This window comes from Rhineura floridana, chromosome 10 (assembly GCF_030035675.1).
Source record: "Rhineura floridana isolate rRhiFlo1 chromosome 10, rRhiFlo1.hap2, whole genome shotgun sequence".
In the NCBI taxonomy this organism is placed as follows: domain Eukaryota; kingdom Metazoa; phylum Chordata; class Lepidosauria; order Squamata; family Rhineuridae; genus Rhineura; species Rhineura floridana.
Genome location: NC_084489.1, coordinates 65,013,166 through 65,032,996, shown reverse-complemented (window position 1 = coordinate 65,032,996; position 19,831 = coordinate 65,013,166). Strand labels below are relative to the sequence as shown.

Here is a 19,831-nt window from a genome sequence, read left to right as displayed (position 1 = left end):
CGAGGATTCATTTCCCCGTCACAGTCTCCGGCCGGGGCGCCTTTGTTGTTCGTGAAGAAGGGGGGGAGCTCAGGCCGTGTAATGATTACCGCGCACTGAATCAGATCACCACCTCTAACAGCTATCCACTGCCTTTAATCTCAGAGTTGCTAGATTGGCTACGTTCAGCCAAGATTTTCACGAAGTTGGACTTGCGGGGAGCCTACAATCTAATCAGGGAGGAGGGTCATGAATGGAAAACGGGGTTCCTCACGTGTTACGGTCAATTTGAATACCTTGTCATGCTGTTTGGGCTTTCGGGAAGTCCAGGAATTTTTCAAAAATTCATGAACGATGTATTTAGAGACTTACTGGACACGTATGTAATCTGTTACTAGATGATATCCTGGTGTTTTCGGAGAATCAAGAGGATCATGACCGACACGTAAGAACCGTGTTAAAGAGACTGAGAGAAAACCACCTGTATGCTAAGTTGGAGAAATGTGGGTTTGACCTCGAGTCTTTGGACTTCCTGGGGTATCGAATCTCAGCGGGAGGAGTGGAGATGGACCCAGGGAAAGTGAGTTGCATAAAGGACTGGGGGCAACCCGTCACGAAAAAGGATGTGCAACGGTTTCTAGGGTTTGCTAACTTCTACAGGAAATTCATCCCAGGGTTTTCCAAACTAACGGCTCCCCTGACCGACTGTTTAAGGGGAAAGAAAAAGTTCCAATGGACGGAGCACGCTACGAAGGCTTTTGAGGAGTTAAAAGAGAAATTCGCTACCGAACCCATTTTGCGCTTTGCTGATCCAAACCGTCCCTTTATAGTGGAAGCTGATGCCTCGGACTTTGCCATCGGGGGGGTTTTGCTACAAGGAGATCCCGAGGGAAAGGAGTTGTACCCCTGCGCATACTTCTCTAGGAAGTTAAAGCCTGCAGAGAAGAACTACACGGTCTGGGAGAAGGAGTTACTGGCCATTAAGGACTCTTTTGAGAACTGGAGGCAGTATTTGGAGGGAGCCTCCCATCAAATTGAAGTGCGTTCCGACCACAAGAACCTGTAAAGTCTGCAAACGGCCAAGAAGCTGAACCAGAGGCAGATCAGATGGTCCCAGTTCTTCGCCCGGTTCAACTTCGGGATTACGTATCACGCCCAAGCCAAGAATCAGAGAGCCGACGCCTTGTCCAGGCAGCCGCAATTTAAGGAGAGTGAGCCCCAGGACCAGCCACAGTACGTGATCCCGCCGGAGAAATTAACACTAGGATCATGCCAACCTTCATGGGAGGAAGAGCTCAAAAGAGCGCAACGGGAAGGGACGGGCATGCAGCAGTACATTCACGAGGCGGGGCAGGATCCAGGCTCAGAGGTGAATTTCTATTGGCGAGATGGGTTGTTGTGGTTTAAAACGGCCAGGGTCGTGCCAGAGGGAGACTTAAGACTCAAAATTCTACGCCAGTGCCATGACTCTGTCACTGCAGGACACTTCGGGATTTACAAAACCATTCAGAATATAGCTAAAGACTTTTGGTGGCCGAAGATGCGCCAGGACGTTGAGGACTATGTGAAATCCTGTTTGGTTTGTATGCGAGCTAAACATCAAACGGGAAAACCGGCAGGGCTGTTACAATCGTTAAAGGTCCCCAGTGAGCCTTGGAAGGACCTTTCCATGGACTTTATAACTGATCTACCAAAGTCACAAGGGATGATTGCCGTTCTAGTCATGGTAGATCTACTTACCAAGATGGCACATTTTCTCCCTTGCCCGGGGCCCTTAGAAGTGAAAGAAACGGCCAAATTATTCATCAAGGAGGTTTACCGGTTGCATGGATTGTCCAACGGTGTGGTCTCGGACCGAGGGACTCAGTTTACGGCTAAGTTTTGGAGGGCGCTCTGGAAGCAGCTGCAGACGGAGTTAAAACTCTCGTCTGCCCATCACCCCCAGACAGACGGTCAGACGGAACGCTTCTTATCAACAAACTGACTGGACTTCGTATTTACATTTTGCAGAGTTTGCCTACAACAACGCCTTACACTCCAGCACTCAGCAAACCCCGTTCTTCGCAAATTATGGATTTCATCCTAAAGCCTTTCCTAGCAGTTCGGAGGGAGTGTTGGTGCCCGCCGCTGAAGAATTTCTACAGGAGTTACAAGCCATCCAACAGACCCTGAAACAACAACTGGACGAAGCCAAGATGGAGTACGAGTGAGCTGCCGATTTACACCGGAGAGAAGGCCCCCCCCTTCAAGCAGGAGACCAGGTATGGTTGTCCACTCGTTTCCTCCCCATGCCAGGCAAATGCAGAAAACTGCAAGATAAGAGGGTGGGGCCTTTTGAAATAGAGACTCAAATTAATCTGGTGGCGTACCGGCTGAAGTTACCCGATTCATTCAAAGTACACCCTGTGTTTCATCGATCTCTGCTCACCAAAGCAGCCCCCCCCAGTGAGTTGTGGCCAGTGGAACCTCCAGGGGCTCCGATCAGGGTAAATGAGCAGACGGAGTACGAAGTTGAGGACATCTTGGACTCCCGAATAAGACGCAAGAAATTGCAGTATTTGATCCATTGGAAAGGGTACGGGTCTGCAGATAGGAGTTGGGAAAATGAAGTTGATGTGCACGCTCCAGAGTTAGTGAAACGGTTTCATGAGTTATTTCCCCACCGTCCCAAGCCAGGTAGAGGGGGGGGCTCAGCCTGGAAGAGGGGATGATGTCGGGACGCGGAATTGGGGTCAAACCTGTCCTCTACCTCCCTCCCTCTCACCCTCCTCCTCTACTTCCCTCCCTCCCTCCCTCCCTCTCCAATCCACCCCACCCTTCCCCCTTATTCTCTGCCCACATGGTCAGTTTCACCTTTCCTAAGCATGACTGCATGGGAGTAAATGTCCCGTCCAGAGCTGAAAGAATGAGGCTGGAGTGTGTGTGCAACTAAATCTCATTTTATTAGAGTAATGGATACATCAAAGGCATTGCGCTTCATAGGAAACCCTACGCTAACTCACTAGAGTCCCTAACTATACTCTAGACGTGCTCTGCAGCGTGTGAAGGAAGTTGACTCAACGACCCCCCACTGGGAGCGGCAGGCTTATATAGGAAATGTTTTCGAACGTAATCTCTGACTCCTTCGTAATTCCTGTCTTTGCCCTGTCCGTTTCTTGCGGCGACGGGAACGAGGAGACGGGACGCGCATCCAGTGGCTCATCTGAAGACACCTGCTCCCGAGCAACGGGCTCGAGGTCAGGGGGCGGTGCCACACTGGAATCCTCCTGGGAACTGCTTGGCAAGGGAGGAGCTGGCACTGTCTCTGAAGCTTCCCCCCACAAGTCCTCTGCATCAACTGGGGGCGGTGTGCTCGGCTCCTCGGAAAGGGCGTTACTCGTGGGAACTGGCTGGAGAGCAACAATCCCCAACTCTGCTTCTTCTGGCTGTGGAGGCGCCTGAAACTCATGCCTCCCCCCTTCCTGTCCCTTCTGAGTTGGCTGCAGCGCAACAGTAAACCCCATTGCACTCAATAAGCATGCAAATTACCAAACCTGCCCTCCCCCTCCTATCATCTCCCTCCTGCTCCTCTCCCCCCACTCTAGTCCTCCCTCCCTTCCCTATGGTCAATTTCATCTTTCCTAGCTCAGTAAGCATGCAGATCATGAATCCATTCTCAGCAAACTTGCATATGATTCCATTTCTTATCTCCCAGATTAAAAAGCAGATAAATTCACTCACAGGTAAAAAACCTTGCAGTTTAAGAATGTACCTATAGCCAACAGATATTTCTATCAAACTTTAAAAACCAGGGAAATTGGGCAGCTATAGTGAATGCACCAGGGGAGCAGGAGACTTGACCTCCTCTCTGAAATACTGTACTGCTCTACAAATTTGTCAAAATGCAAACATAATTTGGGTGGTCTTTCATTAGCTAATGTGACAGGTAGATAGGTTGGATGGTCTTCCTGAAGCCCGTGCTGCCTGTATTGCGTGTGTATGCCTGAGATCCCAGTCTGTAATCTGCGGTAGCATCAGGTTTTATGACCTGACACTGCTACAGAGCTGGAGCACCACTCTCCCACCCTAAGGTGGAGTGCCTCTGGGGCACAGGGGCTCTCTGTCAGGGCCCAACCTGACTGCCCGCTAGTGCCAGACCTGTTCATCTAACTTGATAACCAACTCCCAGGTGCTTGTAGTCTTAAGTTACTTTTGACCATTTTTGTTGTAGTGTGTTACTGTTACCTTTGTCCTCAACCTGTGAACACTGGTGTTACAGTTTTGCAAATGTTCAACTGTCTGATAAGAAATTCAAACATTTAGAAAAGCTGTGGGGGGAATGTAGAGGAAGAGAACTAGGTTTCACTTTGGTATGCTAGCTTTGTATGGGAACTAGCGAAGGTACCCTGACAATACCTTCAGGCATTGCTGAGAGGTTCCTTTACATGTTGATGACCAGTATTTTGAAAACAAGGATTGGGCACAGGATAGATGGCATACTGCAGTAATAGGAAACAGTCCCTTAGAAGTGATTCAACTCTCAGGTGATAGATAACCTTTTATGCCAAAGATATATTTCTGGAAGTGAAGCTGTTGTACTGGGAAACCTGATAAAGTATGTATTTGGATTTTGTTATCAGAATGTTAATCATGTAGTGATTTGCTTGCTTTGTTCTAGAGAAGCCTAGATAAGGCTGTTGGAGAGTAATAAGGGGAAATATGTGTATGCATGAGTTCTAGAATCACTGGAGGATGTCATTCAGAAACATTAAAAGCAAAATATAGATCGTTGGTTGGGATATTGACATTCAGAACCAATAAGGTAGTATGTTTTGGATATGGTAAGGCAGTTTTTGATTTCTTTAGGTGTATTAAAGGCCAGAAATCAACTTTCTACCAGTTTGCCAGGGCAAGGGTTTAGGCTAATGGAGGCATGGGACTGCAAAGATATAAACAGCATAGTAAAGCAAGACAGTGAAATTTCAGAGAAGTGAAATGAATTATTTCCATGTACTTTTCACTGTGGAAGATGCTGGAAACATCCACACCTGACCATCTGAATACAAACAACAATGGATGGGTTTTTAGAACTAGCTAAATAAATAAATGGGGCTGAATGACATGCATCCGAGAGCTTATAAAGAACTTGAATGTAAAGTTGTTGAACTATTGAGTGGTAGAAGCTAGTAGGACTGATTTAATTAATAGGCATGTCAGCCTAATGCATGGCCCAGGTACACTACTAGAAAACATGAAGGCTAGAATTATTAAAAATATATATCAACAAGCCTTCCTCAAACTTATTTGACTATTTAGAATCCATTTAGTATATTGGCAAACAAAGATGGAGTGATTCAGTACACATTATGTAAGTCTTCCAAAAAGTTGTGTTATGGAGTGATAATTGGTTATAAAATAATGCTAGAAAATGTTCTAGCTTAGTGGAGCAATTTTTTTTGTAAAATGGATCTCCTGCATAATATTATGAAAAGATGTTGGTGCTTTATAATCCAAAGTGTAATCAGTCATTATTTGCTTGTCTACTCAGAAGTAAGTCCCAGGTAAGGGATATAGGATTGCAGTCTTAGTCTATTTAAATGCAGTTAAATTACATGGGAGGTATTCAATGGTGTCTCCTCTACTGAAGCAGTTTTAGGCAACTCCTCTCCTCTGCAGCTCCTATATCCCTCTCAATCTACTGTAGAGGTCACCCAAGCCTCTGGAGCAGATTTACGGATGGGAGGGCTTGGGGGGGGGAGGAGAAAAAATTGCCAGAAATTGTTTTCCTATTTATTACTTATTTATTAAATTTTTATCCCACCCTTCTTCCCAGCAGGAGCCCAGGGCAGCAACTGTTTTCCTAACTGTTGCACTGATAGATGCCTTCTGTCAACAGCAGGAACACCTGTGGATATCACCCTAAATGTTTTTAAACACTTCAATAAATAATGAGGCACCTACTTCATCATCTTATACTTTTTTATTCATGCTTACTTAAAATCAGCATTGCTGTGCTCAGTGGGGCTTACTCTCAGATAAATGTGCATAGATATTGCAGCCTAAGCTGATTAATGTGGGTGATAGTATGCTAGTTCTCACTGTAGAAAAACCATAAAACATTTGAGATAATTTTGAGTGAATGCTAATACCAAAGGTTTTACTGAAGAAGCACTTAAAACTGCAGCATTAATATTATTGCTTGTTTTTAATGCCATTAACTCCAGAATTGTGGGTAGCAAACTACAACTTCATAAATAATAATTTATTTCATTTTCTGTTCCTTAACAGGGTAAACATTTTATGCTTTTTGTTTGCAACAGAACTATAACATGTAAATAAATAAGGAAATGTGTGAGATATATAGGCTCAGAAAGCCTAAAAGGGAGAAAGAAATAGCAAATGTTTAGCTTTTCTGTGGGTTGGTCTACATACTCAAAATTTTTTCCATCTGACTTCATACTCTCAGTGCTTCACTAGAAGCTGATGATGAATTATATCTACATGTTCCCTACTAAATGCTTCCGTGGGTTTGTTTCTTTGCAGATGTTCAACTAGCTAACTTATGTTGTCAGACTCTACTTCTACTGCTAAGTAAACTGCTTTCTTCCATTGTCTCCTAGATTCATGAAAAACTGCATTACTATGAAAAACAGACCCCTATGCCTATGTTGCATGGTGCATCAGCCTTGGCAGATGATGTAAGTGTCTCTGATGAGACCATTAGCACGATATTTCCCCAAATGGTCTGAAAGTAGAACATAGAATATGAAAGGGACCATGTGAGCCGAATGTGCAAAGGTTTCCAAAGAGTTGTCATCACAGGATTGCTAATGTTGTTTTGATTTTTACTAGGTGTGTTACTTTTATAATAACATGGCATCTAGATAGACTGTTGTTTTGCCTTTGTATCACAAAAGAAAAATTGCAGATTAGAAGTCTACAATGTAGGTGAAGCTGTTAGCTACTAATGTGTTGAAAGTCATAGACAAGAGGAATGTTTTCCAAAAATAAAGATAAATGATACAGCTGAAGTGCTGACAGAATATGAAAAATGACTGATACTGAAATAAATGAGTCTTATGAAAGATAGGGAAGGTTGTCAGAAAATAACTGTTTAAAAAAGAAGCAGAGATTTATGGATATTAAAGCTTTCCAAATTCCTTCATTACTAAAAAATAAAATTAGATTGTTTGGCATTGATATAGTATTTAATTTCATATTACTATAATTTTTATTAATAAAAATCAAGGCTGCCTTTTCTGCATTATATGGTGAATTCTACAACCCTGGTGAATTGTGTGCACAGTTGTATAAACTATGACAAAACTTGAAGTAGGCAGAATAAAAAAGTTAAATTGATTTAAGTGAAATTTAGGCACCCTTGGCACAGTGGTGCACATTCAAGAGAAATCTTTGATACAATACTGTATCAATCTATAGGGAATACATTGATGAAATGTGTGATTGCCCCTCTGTAATTTCATGTAGATAATGGCGCACTAAAAACTTTATTTGACATATTTGTACACAGAAGAAACTTTTCGGGCTACGAGAGATATAAATAAAGTAATATTTTGCAGATTCATATTCACTAGTGTTGGATGTTCCATCATTGTGAGGTTTTGCAAAATTCAGAATATTTCAAAATTAGGGACAGTTTTTCTCCCTGAGAACTAAAAATGAACTGCATAGTCTGCTCTTGGCTCCTTTATTCTAAAGCAGGGTTGAGGAATCTGTAGCTCTCTAGATGATGTGGAATCCAACTTCCGTCAGTTTCAGTCATCATGACTACCGTTCAGGTAATATGGCAATTGTAGTCCAGCAACTTCTGGAGGGTGACAGATTCCCCATCTCTGTTCTAAAAACTTCATGCTGACTTTAAGGGTAGGTTTTAACTAGGTAGTCTTTAACCTGAATATATTACTAAATATGTTTAGCCTAATGCTAAACATAGTGGTGTGATCTGGTCTACTGTATGTTTAATTTCCCTCTTCTTGGGTGAGGGGGAGCAGACATGCCCTAAATCTTGAGGTAGACACAGTGTGTTGTTTTAAGCCTAAAATTAATTTCAGATTAATTTAAGAATTCTGGCATTTGATCTAACTGTTGTATTTTCAGGATAGTGCTTTGTGATATAGCCAATGTATGCTTAAACTTCTTTTTGAGATTATTTTTCAGCAGCTATATATATAAATCTCCCGTACTTCCTCCCAGCAGGAGCCCATTTATAATGCTTTAATATCTAGTAACCTGATACAAGCCTTATTACTGTGATTAACTTGTCTGACATTTTAACAAGCTACTTGCTCTATGTATGGAAACATAATAAAGTTTAGACTATGAGCACTATAAGGCACTCTGCTTCCTTATCCCAGCCCTGAACAGAACAGCTACTTTGGATATTTGGAAGCAGTGTGGATTTCACCATTTCATTCAGAAGCTGTTTTTTATAGACAGTGTCAAAGTTTGATCCAGTCATTTTTACAAGCAACCCTTTATCTGCACGCAAAGGACCATTCACTTAGATGGAGTGCTGGGATTTGCCCTCATTGCTATAAATCAGAACGTGATCTGGGTGTGCTGTTGCCAGATATGATTACTTTAGACAAACTCAGTTGAAGGAATTGAGCATAAGGGCCAGAAAATGATGAGTAATGATTGATAGTCTGTTTTTCTTCATGCTGAACGCACTGGAGAGTAATAATCTTGAACAAGATTGATTCCTGGTTGTCACTGACACACTGAGTAAAACAATGCTCATGCTAATATTCTTCGTGTCACTTCAATCCCATTCACAGCTGGCTGAGGAACTGCAGAGCAAACCACTAAACAGTGAGATCAGAGAACTGTTGAAACTACTGTCAAAACCCAATCTCAAGGTGAGGATGTGTTGCTTGCACCTGTTAAAATGCACAGTTGTTTGATTCTCTGTTTTCAAAATCTGTTTAGGATTTTGCTGTACATATTTTGAGTCCGTGTGGACTTGCAAAACTGCTATGAAGAATTTGCTTAAGTAGTTAAAAAAGACTATCACTACATCATGGTAGGTTATTGATATTTGCAAACCACTTTTAGTGCCTGGGTGCAATTGGATATTCTGGCAGAATGAATAGGAACTGGGGTCCAACTTGCTGATGGACCTCGCTTGTAGAGTGGGGAGTAGGCTGTGTTGTCTCACCAGAACATAATCATACTTTGTATCTAAGAAAGGTTTTTGGGGGAGTGAACTGTGCTGAGTAGAAGCAACTTCACAGTTTTGTTACATGGCAAATAACCCAATAAGAAATAACCTGATAAGCAAAGCATTTCTTATGAGTATTCTATTTGGTAGCATTACCAGTGGAAAAGTTGATACGTTGCAGATTACATAGCCTGCACTTGCCTGCATTTGCAGATAATCCCATAGGACATGATTTGCCCTGCCTTCTGTCCCTTACTAGTCTGTGTTCTGCTTTTTTCCATAGGGGCGCACAAACAAGGAGTGCTGGCAAAGCACTGTGACACACTTGGGAAATAAAGTAAAACAGCATAAGCAGTTCTACAGATCTAACATTGCCTGAGTGTAGAAGGCAAAGAACATGATGCATAAGGCAGTCTCTCTTCCATATAATCTCCACTGTAATGTATACAAAAAAACAAACAGCTCAGGAAACTGCCAAGTTCTTCCATTAAATAAGTCTATACTGATTAAAGATATACCTCTGTTAAATTCAGCATAAATTGTGCCCAGTTTAGTTTGATTTTAAGGCATTTTTCTTCTCAGTTACAACTCTGAATGGATTTAATGAGCATTTTAATAATAATATAATAATAATAAACTTTTATTTCTAGGCCGCCTATCTGGCCGAATTAACGGCCACTCTAGGTGGCGTACATAGACTAAAATATAACATAGAGTAAAATATAACATATAATACAAAACAACAATAAGTATACTCAAACAGGTGGGACAATGGCTACAGTAAAAGTGGTGAAAGACAAGCTGCAAAGCTGACCAGACATGAACACATAATTACTATGTAGCAGTGAGGGCAACAAGAAAGGCCTACTTCTTTGCCTCCATCGCATCCTCAAGTAGCCATCCAGTAGAGCTTTTGTGTATTGTCTGGGACCTGTTAACATCTACTCCAGGGAATAGAGTTTTAGATGCTTTGGTAGCCAATCAGAGTGACAGGAGGTGAGTCAGCGACTGAGAAGAGTCTTCTCAGTAGCTAACACACTCCCCTTTCATGCTGATTGGCTCCTAGAGATGTCTCCTATTGTGAGAGAAGGTGTGTATGGGAAGGACTGAAGAGTGTGGAGATGACAATGGACAGCAAGTGAGGTGCTGTGGCTGTGATGGGGTATGGTGTGACTATCCTTGTACTTCTGAATTTGCCACTACACTACTGGTGACAACTACCATGCACTCGCATAAACTCCCTGTTTGAGGGAAGGTGATCAAGGGGGTCATGATGAGACAATTGTAAGTCCTCTTGGATGAATTATCTGGACAAGGACAAGAGGAGTACAACCATGTTATTCTAACATGATCTCTCAGTGACTTTGGATACTATTGACCATGGTATCCTCCTAAACCTACTCAGTCAAATGTATATACTGTAGGATGTAGGATGCACTGTTTTACTGTGTCTAGGGTTGGTTTCAGAGAATAGCATTGGGTGAAGATCTTTTAGCACCCTGGCAGCTGTGCTGTGTGATGCCTCAGGGTACCATCTTGGCCCCAACATTATTTAACACCTATATGGAGCTGCTGGGAGCAATCATGGGGTGATTATACCGATTGTACCCAACTCTATTTTTCTGTAACATCTAAATGATGACTGCAAGCCCCGGACCAGCGCCTGGACATTGTGGTGGGTTGGATGAGGGCCAGAAAACTGAATCTGAATCCTGGCAAGACATAGGAGCTGTGGGTGAACGGTTCCTAAGTTCAGATAATTGGTCAATTGCCTGCATTGAATTCAGTTGCACTCACCCTGTGTAATATGTTTGGGCACCAAACACCAAATAATGCACCAAATCAACATTTGCATATCAAATTTCATATATTCCTCAAAGAACTGTGTGCTGATATTGCTTGCATCTGCCATTTCTGTGACTGGCAGCTTTTCTTGCAACTATACAGGCTATATTCCAGTCTGGCTAGGCTTACACAATGGCTTTCCATTGATCATGTGCATGCTTGCATGGGGAAAAAAACGAGCTGTTTTGTATGTATGAACCAGGCAGAAGATGAATTGAATCTCCTTTAAAAAAAAAAAAATGCTCTAATAGTGTCATCACAGAGACATAGAGGCGTATTTAGCAGCAACTGCACAATTTAGAAATTTGTCCCCTACAGACGGAGAGTAAGACATACATTTTTTGACTAGCTTTTGGTTGGCTAGGCAACAGGGTGAGGTTTTATTGTTTTTTGAGGGTTTTATTGGTTTTTTAAGTTATAATTGTTCTGAAATTACATCTTAGGAGTTGCAAATTAAACATATTTCCAAAGGCCCTTAATCCTCATGCAGCTTGCTAGCCTGGAAAACCTATCTAAGTCCATGAAGTATCATAACATTTTTTTATTAGGAATCCTTGCTATATTAAGCTGTTTTTGGGGTGGTAACAAGCTAGTTGGTGAAACTGTTGGGAAATATTAAGAAAAATATTATATTATTTATTTATTAGATTTATATCCCACCTTTTCTCCCAGTAGGATCCCAGGGCAGCATATATATATTATATAAATCCTGTAGGTGATCCTGGGTAATCACTACAAAATAGGATTAAAACTCCAAATAAACCATACCATCACAGAACAATATTTAATCCAAATCTAGTGGATTTAAAATGTATGCCATCATTTCCTGGATGAGCTTAATGGATAATTACATTTTTTTCCTCTGAGCCAGGAAAATAGTATTGCACTACTGGCTTGTCTTTCCCTCAGTGGTTTCTTTTTGGCTTCAGTGGGTTCATAACAATCTTCTGGTAGATTATTATAAGTATTAATTACTGATGAAAGCTGAATGTTCCATTATATATTTGTTAATCATACTCTATTTGAAACAAAGAGAAAACTTAGTGTTATACTTTCATAGGAAGCATCTAAAATAGAAACATTCTTTAGGGATAATAAACTTTGGCTGTACTAATTAATACTGAAGACACCTGTTGCCCCGATACAGTGGTTGGCAACGATAGAGGTGATCACAGTTCAACCTGCTGCAAAACCATTTATTGGTGGGAAGAGGAAAAATTCCCTGTTGCTGAGTGCCTGTGCATAGTCTATTGAAATGCTTACAGATTTCTGAACCAGAGGTCAGGATTGCCCACAGCAAAGGCTGTTAAACGCAAAGCATTTTCCACAGGTAGCCTGCCATCAGATTGGGTACTACTGCCATCTAGCGTCCGAAGGCAAGAATGCACTAGAGTTAAAACCTGGGCCTCGGGCCCCTCCCACTCCAGGCTTGGCCAAAGTGGAGGAACGGCGCGGACGTAGAGGGCGGGCCCATTCTTCTCTAGCCAGCTTGTTAATGGGATCTGGCACAGGGATAAAATGATCCGCTGATCTAGGCGACTTGAAGACTCTGGCACCCTTCACCAGAGGGGCAACCGGTGGTGTTTGTTCTGGTTGAATGCCGAGGGTGTCCATTACTCTGTGAGACAGAGGAATGATGTCTGCCGGGTTGAAAAGGCGGTAAGAGTAGTCCTCATCTGGGTCAGCCTGGAAAAGGTTTAAGTAGTCCTCCATCTGTGAGGATTCCAGGCCTGCTCTACCCCTGACCACATCAAATGGGTTAGGTGAGGGTAGCGGGGCATCATCATGGCAGCTCGGTAGTCTTGCAGAGGTAGACTGCCGCGAAACTTCCGGCTGAGAAGATACATGAGGTGGAGGCTGAGGTTGATATAGGCACCCAAGCATCTCTCGTAACTGTAGCAGAAAATCTGGAGTCAGCTGTATCCCTGCAGGTGGAGGTGCGGGTAGAGTATGTTCCTGTGGAGGCGCATGAGGCTGCACAGATGGAGTCAGGTCAGATTGGTGAGGGGTTTGGCTGGGGAAGCCTTCAAACTCATTCTCTGAGGACTCAGAAGGAGACTGAAAGAGCGCAGTCACCGCTGCGTGCAGAGGTTTCTCCAGGAGCGGGGGTGCAACATAGCATGCCCTCTTGGGCGGCCCGTGGCCAGACAGGTGTTTAGTCTTGGCTAAGGCTTTAGCGGGCTTGTGTTTAGGTGGCTTGCGTAGAGATGAAGTGATGCCCTGACGACCTGCTTTAGAAGCTTGTGGCACCTCTGGGTTCTGATCTGCCATGTCAAAGTCTGGATCACGCACACAATGGGGAAGGTGCTGAGATTGTGGATGTACGCCCACCAATACAAAGCGCCCCACTAAACAATCAGGACTCCAAAAAGTAAGAGAGAAGTCGAGATGTATTATTGGCCACTAGCTAAGTACACGCACACAATGGGGAAGGTGCGAGACCGCTAATTAAACTGCCAGGAAAAAAGGAAGCTTTTCTTTAAAAAGCGCAGCATGGCCAGGGCTAGATACACGCACACAATGGGGAAGGTGCGGTACCGCCAAAGTGCACTGACAAAACTAAGCCTCAAATAGTGGTGCACATAAGGGGATACACACACACAATGGGGAAGGTGTGGTATCCCTTGACTATAGGTCGTTCTAAAGACACAGGTCTCACATGCAGAAATACTTTAGAATAGGGGAGCCTAAATTAAGGCCCAACAGGGCTGAGAGAGCAGCCGGGACGAAACGCTGCCTTATAGGGCCTCAAGAAGCCTCAGAAAGGAAAAAACTTCAAAAATGCAAAAAAAAACCAAAATGGTGGCTGCGAAAACAAAATGGCGGCCGCGATATTGGGGTTGCCTAAATAAGACCCCAGGAGGGCTGAAAAAGCAGCCGAACCTAAATAAAGCCCCAACAGGGCTGAGAAGGCAGCCGCGACAAGAGGCTGCCTTATAGGGCCTCAAGAAGCCTCAGAAAGGAAAAAACTTTAAAAGTGTAAAAAACAAAATGGCGGCCGCGATATCGGGGTTGCCTAAATAAGACCCCAGGAGGGCTGAAAAGGCAGCCGTAGGCCAAAAAACGCTGTCTGGGTACGCGGGAGCGGGTGGAGAGCCTGCGAGGGAGCCGCAGCCTCAGCGAAATAAGGCCCCAGGAGGGTTGAAAAGGCAGCCGAAACTGAGCTGAAAGTTTCTCAACTGCTTTGTCAAGTACCGCTGCTTCAAGATGGAGTCACTGGCGTCTATTGTGGAAGCTCTACAACCGGGGGATTTCCTAGCGTCCATCGACCTGAAGGACGTGTATTTACACATTCCAATTTGCCCGGATCACAGAAGATTCCTGAGATTCGCACTAGGCCACCACCATTTCCAATACCGTGCCATGCCATTCAGCCTCTCCTCGGCTCCTTGAGTATTCACCAAGGTGATGATCACCATGGTGGCATCTCTTCGCCTACAGGGGGTTCACATCTACTCCTATCTCAACGACCTCCTCCTTCGAGCATGCTCTCAGGACTTGGCCCACAGACAACTTTACTGATACATCGCCCAAGGGCAGATATCATGCTCCTGGCACAGCTTCTCGGGTCAATGATTTCCACAATTCACATCGTCCCGTGGGCTCAACATCACTCAAGACCTCTACAATGGGCCCTCCTACCTTTTCAGGCGGACATTGCCAAGTCCAACCATCGGGTGATTCCGCTGGACCTATTGTTGAGAGACTCTTTCCGCTGGTGGGTAACGACAACTCACCTCAGCAACGGGACACCCTTTCGGGACCCAGCCAGAGACTTAATCACCACCGATGCCAGTCTGTCGGGCTGGGGAGCCCATTGCAACTCCACCTTCGTTCAGGGCGTGTGGTCCACGCAGGACCTAAATCACAACATAAACTGGCTGGAGCTCAGGGCTGCTCATCTGGCCCTTCGGCACTTCCAACCACTGTTCTCTCTACAGCACGTGCTCATCCGTACGGACAATGTTTGCGTGAAATCTCATATCAACAGACGGAGATACCAGGTCCAGGGGCTTCAGGAAGAGGCGACCCGAATCTTCGACTGGGCCGAGAACCATCTATTGTCATTACGAGCAGGACATCTCAGTGGGGTTCTAAACGTGACCGCCGATTGGCTCAGCAGGCAGCAGATCAACCCGGGAGAATGGAAGCTTCACCCGGCAGTGTTCCATCTCCTTCAGCTCCGGTTCGGTCCCCTCTCGGTGGACCTCTACGCTTCCAGCCACAACTGCCAGCTACCTCGTTACTTCTCAAGATACCTAGAGCCGACGGCGGAAGCAGTGGATGCGCTGATAGCGCAATGGCCAGATGGGCTTCTTTATGCCTTTCCTCCGATATGCCTCCTGGGCAGGAGGCTGACGAAACTCCGACACGAAGGAACTCAGATCCTCCTGATAGCACCATATTGGCCTCGCAGACCTTGGTTCTCGGACCTTCTCTCGATGGCGGTTGTGGATCCCTGGACCCTCCCGGTCAGGCCGGATCTTCTCACCCAGGGACCAGTTCGGCATCCAGACCCGACCTGGCTGAGCCTGACAGCCTGGCTTTTGAACAGACGCAGTTGAATACGGCCCAGGTTTTAACTCTAGTGCATTCTTGCCTTCGGACGCTAGATGGCAGTAGTACCCAATCTGATGGCAGGCGTACCTGTGAAAATCACCCTTCAGGTGAGTCCAATAGACCATTCCCTTCTCTTCTTTTCTCCATCCCATTCTTGCAGTAGGAGGTTTTTATACGTGCAGTAGAGGTGACCCACAGCCTTATACCATTTGTTGGATTGAGGTGTATATAATTAATTAAGGCTTGTATATCTTAATGAAAATGTCTTTTGTGCCTGGAGGAAAACATAAGCCTCTTATATTTGTTTATGGATAAATAATTGGGCACTTAAGGCGTCTCAGACTGCTGTGAGTGAATTTGAAAATCAGTACACATAAATCAAGCAACAGATCTGTCTTTTTAAAAACTGTAGACCTGAAAAACAACAAATCAAAAATCCTATTTCAAATCACTCTGGAAGGAAAAACAAAACGACTTAATTTAAAAAAAAATTAATGACCCAAGAGAAAAAATAACTGTAAGCTGTGTTCACATTATTTATGTGGAACAGCAAGAACAGTTTCCTCCTTATTGCTATATTGGCATTTGTCTCAATTTAGCATTGATGGTTTAATAATTATACAAATGAACTAGAGGGTGTGAGTCTGTTTCAGTATTTCCAGTTGCTGTTCATTCTCTGTTTCTAGTGCAAGTCTATAGTCTGGTGAAATTGACTAAACCAGATCACATGCATATTCTTGTATAGAGTATTTAAATTTAAATAAGTTTTTAAAAACAGGATATATGTGGATAATCACCCATAAAGTAACAGTTCCTACATACAAATGTTGGTGGGGTGAAGTGCCCATCCATCATAGACACTATCCAAGAGGTACCCAAAATATATATCTATTAGAGATGCATGTTTCAATTTAATTTTTTTCATAAAAGCACATACCAAATTACAGACACAACGTGCATAAAATCAAAACTACAAATAATCAAAATACTAATTTCCTCCTTGAAATACTTCACAAGCCTGTAGAAATGGTTTGAACAGCAATCGGGGCAGGATATGCAGTGAGCTTGTTGTTTTCAGTCATTGATGGGTCTGCAGTGCTATCATCTAGATTTTGTTTTAGACTCAGTAATTAAAAGGAAAAGGTTGTATTAACGAAGTCATCTCATTAGCACAAGGACCTCCACATGCACAGTTTGACTTCTTTTCTCTCCTCTTCCCATGTGCCTCCCTAAATCTTCTCTAGATGGTTGGGGGGGACCAGAACAGATTTGGGGAGGCATGGGGGAAGGAAAAGGAAGACCTGTTGTATAGGAAGAAGTCCTTGCATTAATGGGATGATTTCATTAGATACAACCAAACATTTTTATCCTAAAGTAATAGAAAACTGAATTGGGAAAATGGTAGAAAGAGGTGCTATTGGGAAGAATGTTAACACCTTAACCAGATGGCATGAAGTTTGGACTTTAAGAATAGCTAGACAGTCCAAAGTGTCTCCTGAGGTTACTAGATCTGAACAAGAGGAAGCAGGAGTCTGAAAAGAGAAAAAGTCACTGAGCTGCAAGTAATTGCATCCGTTCAGATTGGTGGATATAAAATGTTCAAAATATTTTCAGGATGGGAAATTGCCTCCCCCCTCTTTTTGTTACACTAACAATAAAATTGCCATGGTTAAGGGGGAAATAATGTAATATAATTCCAAATAATGTTACTATGCTAGCAGTTATCTTTTAGATGATATGCACGTTGTATCATTTGGATATGTAGTTGTGTCACAATAGTGTAAGTATTGATAAGCACGTCTGGGTGGATTTTTTTTATGGTATCAAGAGCAATAGTGTCATTGGGATGGAGTTACTGGGATAGTCCCAACTTTTTCAAGTTCTAAATTAGAATTAGGAACATGAATTTTAAATGTTTAGAATGTGTTTCCTTACAGAACTGTTCATTGTGAAATGAGCTGATCTATGTCTTAATCTGAAAAATGCTGTATTACAGCTAGACATGGCAAGGGGTTTCTCTTTATTCATTTCCAGCTAGATCATGTCTAAGAATTTAGTTGAACATCAATATTTATATTTTGGTAGTATAGGAATTTGAATCATACCTCCTTTAAAGTTCTAAATATGGAGCATGTTTACATTAATGATTCATAAACATAGAACTTTTCCAGATCTGCCTATGTGAATGTGATCTTACTTTTAGATTGTGAAACTGGAAAGGTAGAAGACTTTCCAATAGCATCCTCTGATGTAAATACAAGATGTAAGGTACACATAGCCTTTAATCTTTTCTTTTCATGAACAGAGAGACTTCAGCTTGTATGAGATAACATTCCTCTGTAGTTCCTTTTCATTCATGTCTAAGGAATTCACAGTTGTATTATAGTTTGCCAACTTTAACAAAATCTATCCTCCAAACCAAATGAGGGATAGATTTAACAGATCTTCTCTTGCTTTATCTTGCTATGTTGGTGCCATTTTAGAGTGCATTTCTACTATCTTTTCAAACAGCAGTAGTTTCCTCCAATAGTAACTTCAGTAGTCAAGTACTTCACAAAAGCAAAATCCACAGTTGTGACAGTGGTAAATTGCCAGTGCAAACTTCAGTTTTATCAATTGACAGTTGTAAATTGGGTTTTTTGGTGTCTGATTTTTGCAGGCTTTGCTTTCTGTGCATGATATTGTTGCTCAAAAAAACTATGATCCAGTATTGCCTCCTATGCCTGATGATATTGATGATGAAGAAGACTCTGTAAAAATAATCAGGCTTGTGAAAAATAGAGAACCGCTGGTAAGTTTAGTTTTTTGTTTTTAAAATAAAAGCTCTCAAACTCTAAACTAGCATTTAGTGCTACATTCATTGGCAGCAGGGATATAGCTGTGCAATGGCCTGGTTCACAATGCTAAACTGTAGCTTATTTAACAGACCATAGGTTAAACATGAGTTGTCTGATATATGATAAAACAAGCTATTGGGTTATTCTCCAAAGTTTGGTTTGTTATCTAGCTGATCTTGTCTCATGCCTTTGTGGCTTGGTGAGTGCCTGGGCTGGGGTGGTCAAACCATGGTTAAGGAAGGATACTGGGTTTGCATATAACACTTAACCAGTGTTGGTAAGCCAGATCATGGTTTGTTGACAGTAAACCATAGTTAAGCTGCTGGGCAGGGTTCATATATAATCTGAAGTGATGATTTAATTGCAATTCAGAAAAATATTTATAAAGTTTAACTATCATTGGTATATTCCTGGAAGGATAAAGGAAATGTATAGGTTAAGATGTAGTAGAGTTTAGATATGCATTTCCAGTGGGGATGTAAAATACTTAGGCAGAATGTAATATTAACCCTGAAGTAATGATAACAACAGAGTTGTTTAAAAATCCAAGAGGCAGATGTTTAGTAAGTAATAACATATTATTAGCAAAACACTGATTATGAACAACTGGAAAACCAGAAAAACACCCTTAAAGGGTCGGGAAGTTATTATATGATGAGTAAAATCCCAGAAAATATTCATACCATTTGGAAAGAGAAAATGGTGTATAGAATACAAACCTTGGAAGACTGGAAGTTTTGTTATATATTGGAATAAGACCACAGAATGAAGAATGCTTAAACACAGTTAATGTGATAAATTCTGCATTGTAATTTAAAGCAGATGAAATGTTTCATAATAAGGAGCATTTTGGAGAAAGTACAACGCAAATATGCTTCATGAGATTTTTATTCCTATTTATTTTTTCTTTATTATTTCATTCTGTTTGTTGGTTTTAAAAATGGTGGTTGCAACTTAAAAAGTAAATACGTTTAGGCTTATGAAATGGCCATAATTTCAGCTGTGGCTACAAGTCTATTTCTAGTGACTTGGACAAATTAATCAAGCCACACACTACAGGGAGAAACACAAATCCTCTGGATTTATTAGCTGGTCTGAACAAGGGGCATATTGCTTTCCTACTGTCATCAGCCCCATGGAAAACTCCAGGTATCGTGCAAAGTACCTGGGTAGCTGATAATTGCGACTGGAGGCAAACAGATCGACTGAGAAAAAGCCGAACCGACGTTGGAGAAGATGGAAAATGGTCGGATGAAGTTTCCATTCTCCTGGAAAGACCTGTTGTCTGCTGAGCCAGTCTGCTGTCACATTCCAAATTCCTTTGAGATGCTCTGCTTTCAAGGATTGTAGATGTTCTGCCCAGTCGAATATGAGGTAGGCTAGGTTCTGTAGAGGACGGGACCTCGTTCCCCCTTGCCTGTTTAAATGAGATTTCGCACACGTGTTGTCT

General features: G+C 42.5%; 1 protein-coding gene across 8 annotated transcripts in view; it reads left to right on the top strand.

Annotated features, from left to right (window-relative positions):
• Nucleotides 1-19,831, top strand: part of MPP7 (MAGUK p55 scaffold protein 7) — a 192,222-nt gene that overhangs the window by 85,952 nt on the left and 86,439 nt on the right. For 7 of the 8 annotated variants that reach the window (XM_061585656.1, XM_061585658.1, XM_061585653.1 and 4 more), the window contains 3 exons: nt 6,579-6,656; nt 8,757-8,837; nt 18,204-18,335. In XM_061585656.1, the coding sequence (XP_061441640.1) occupies nt 6,579-6,656; nt 8,757-8,837; nt 18,204-18,335 (291 nt within the window). The remainder of the gene's footprint in view (nt 1-6,578; nt 6,657-8,756; nt 8,838-18,203; nt 18,336-19,831) is intronic. The other variant, XM_061585660.1, reaches the window with a different exon arrangement.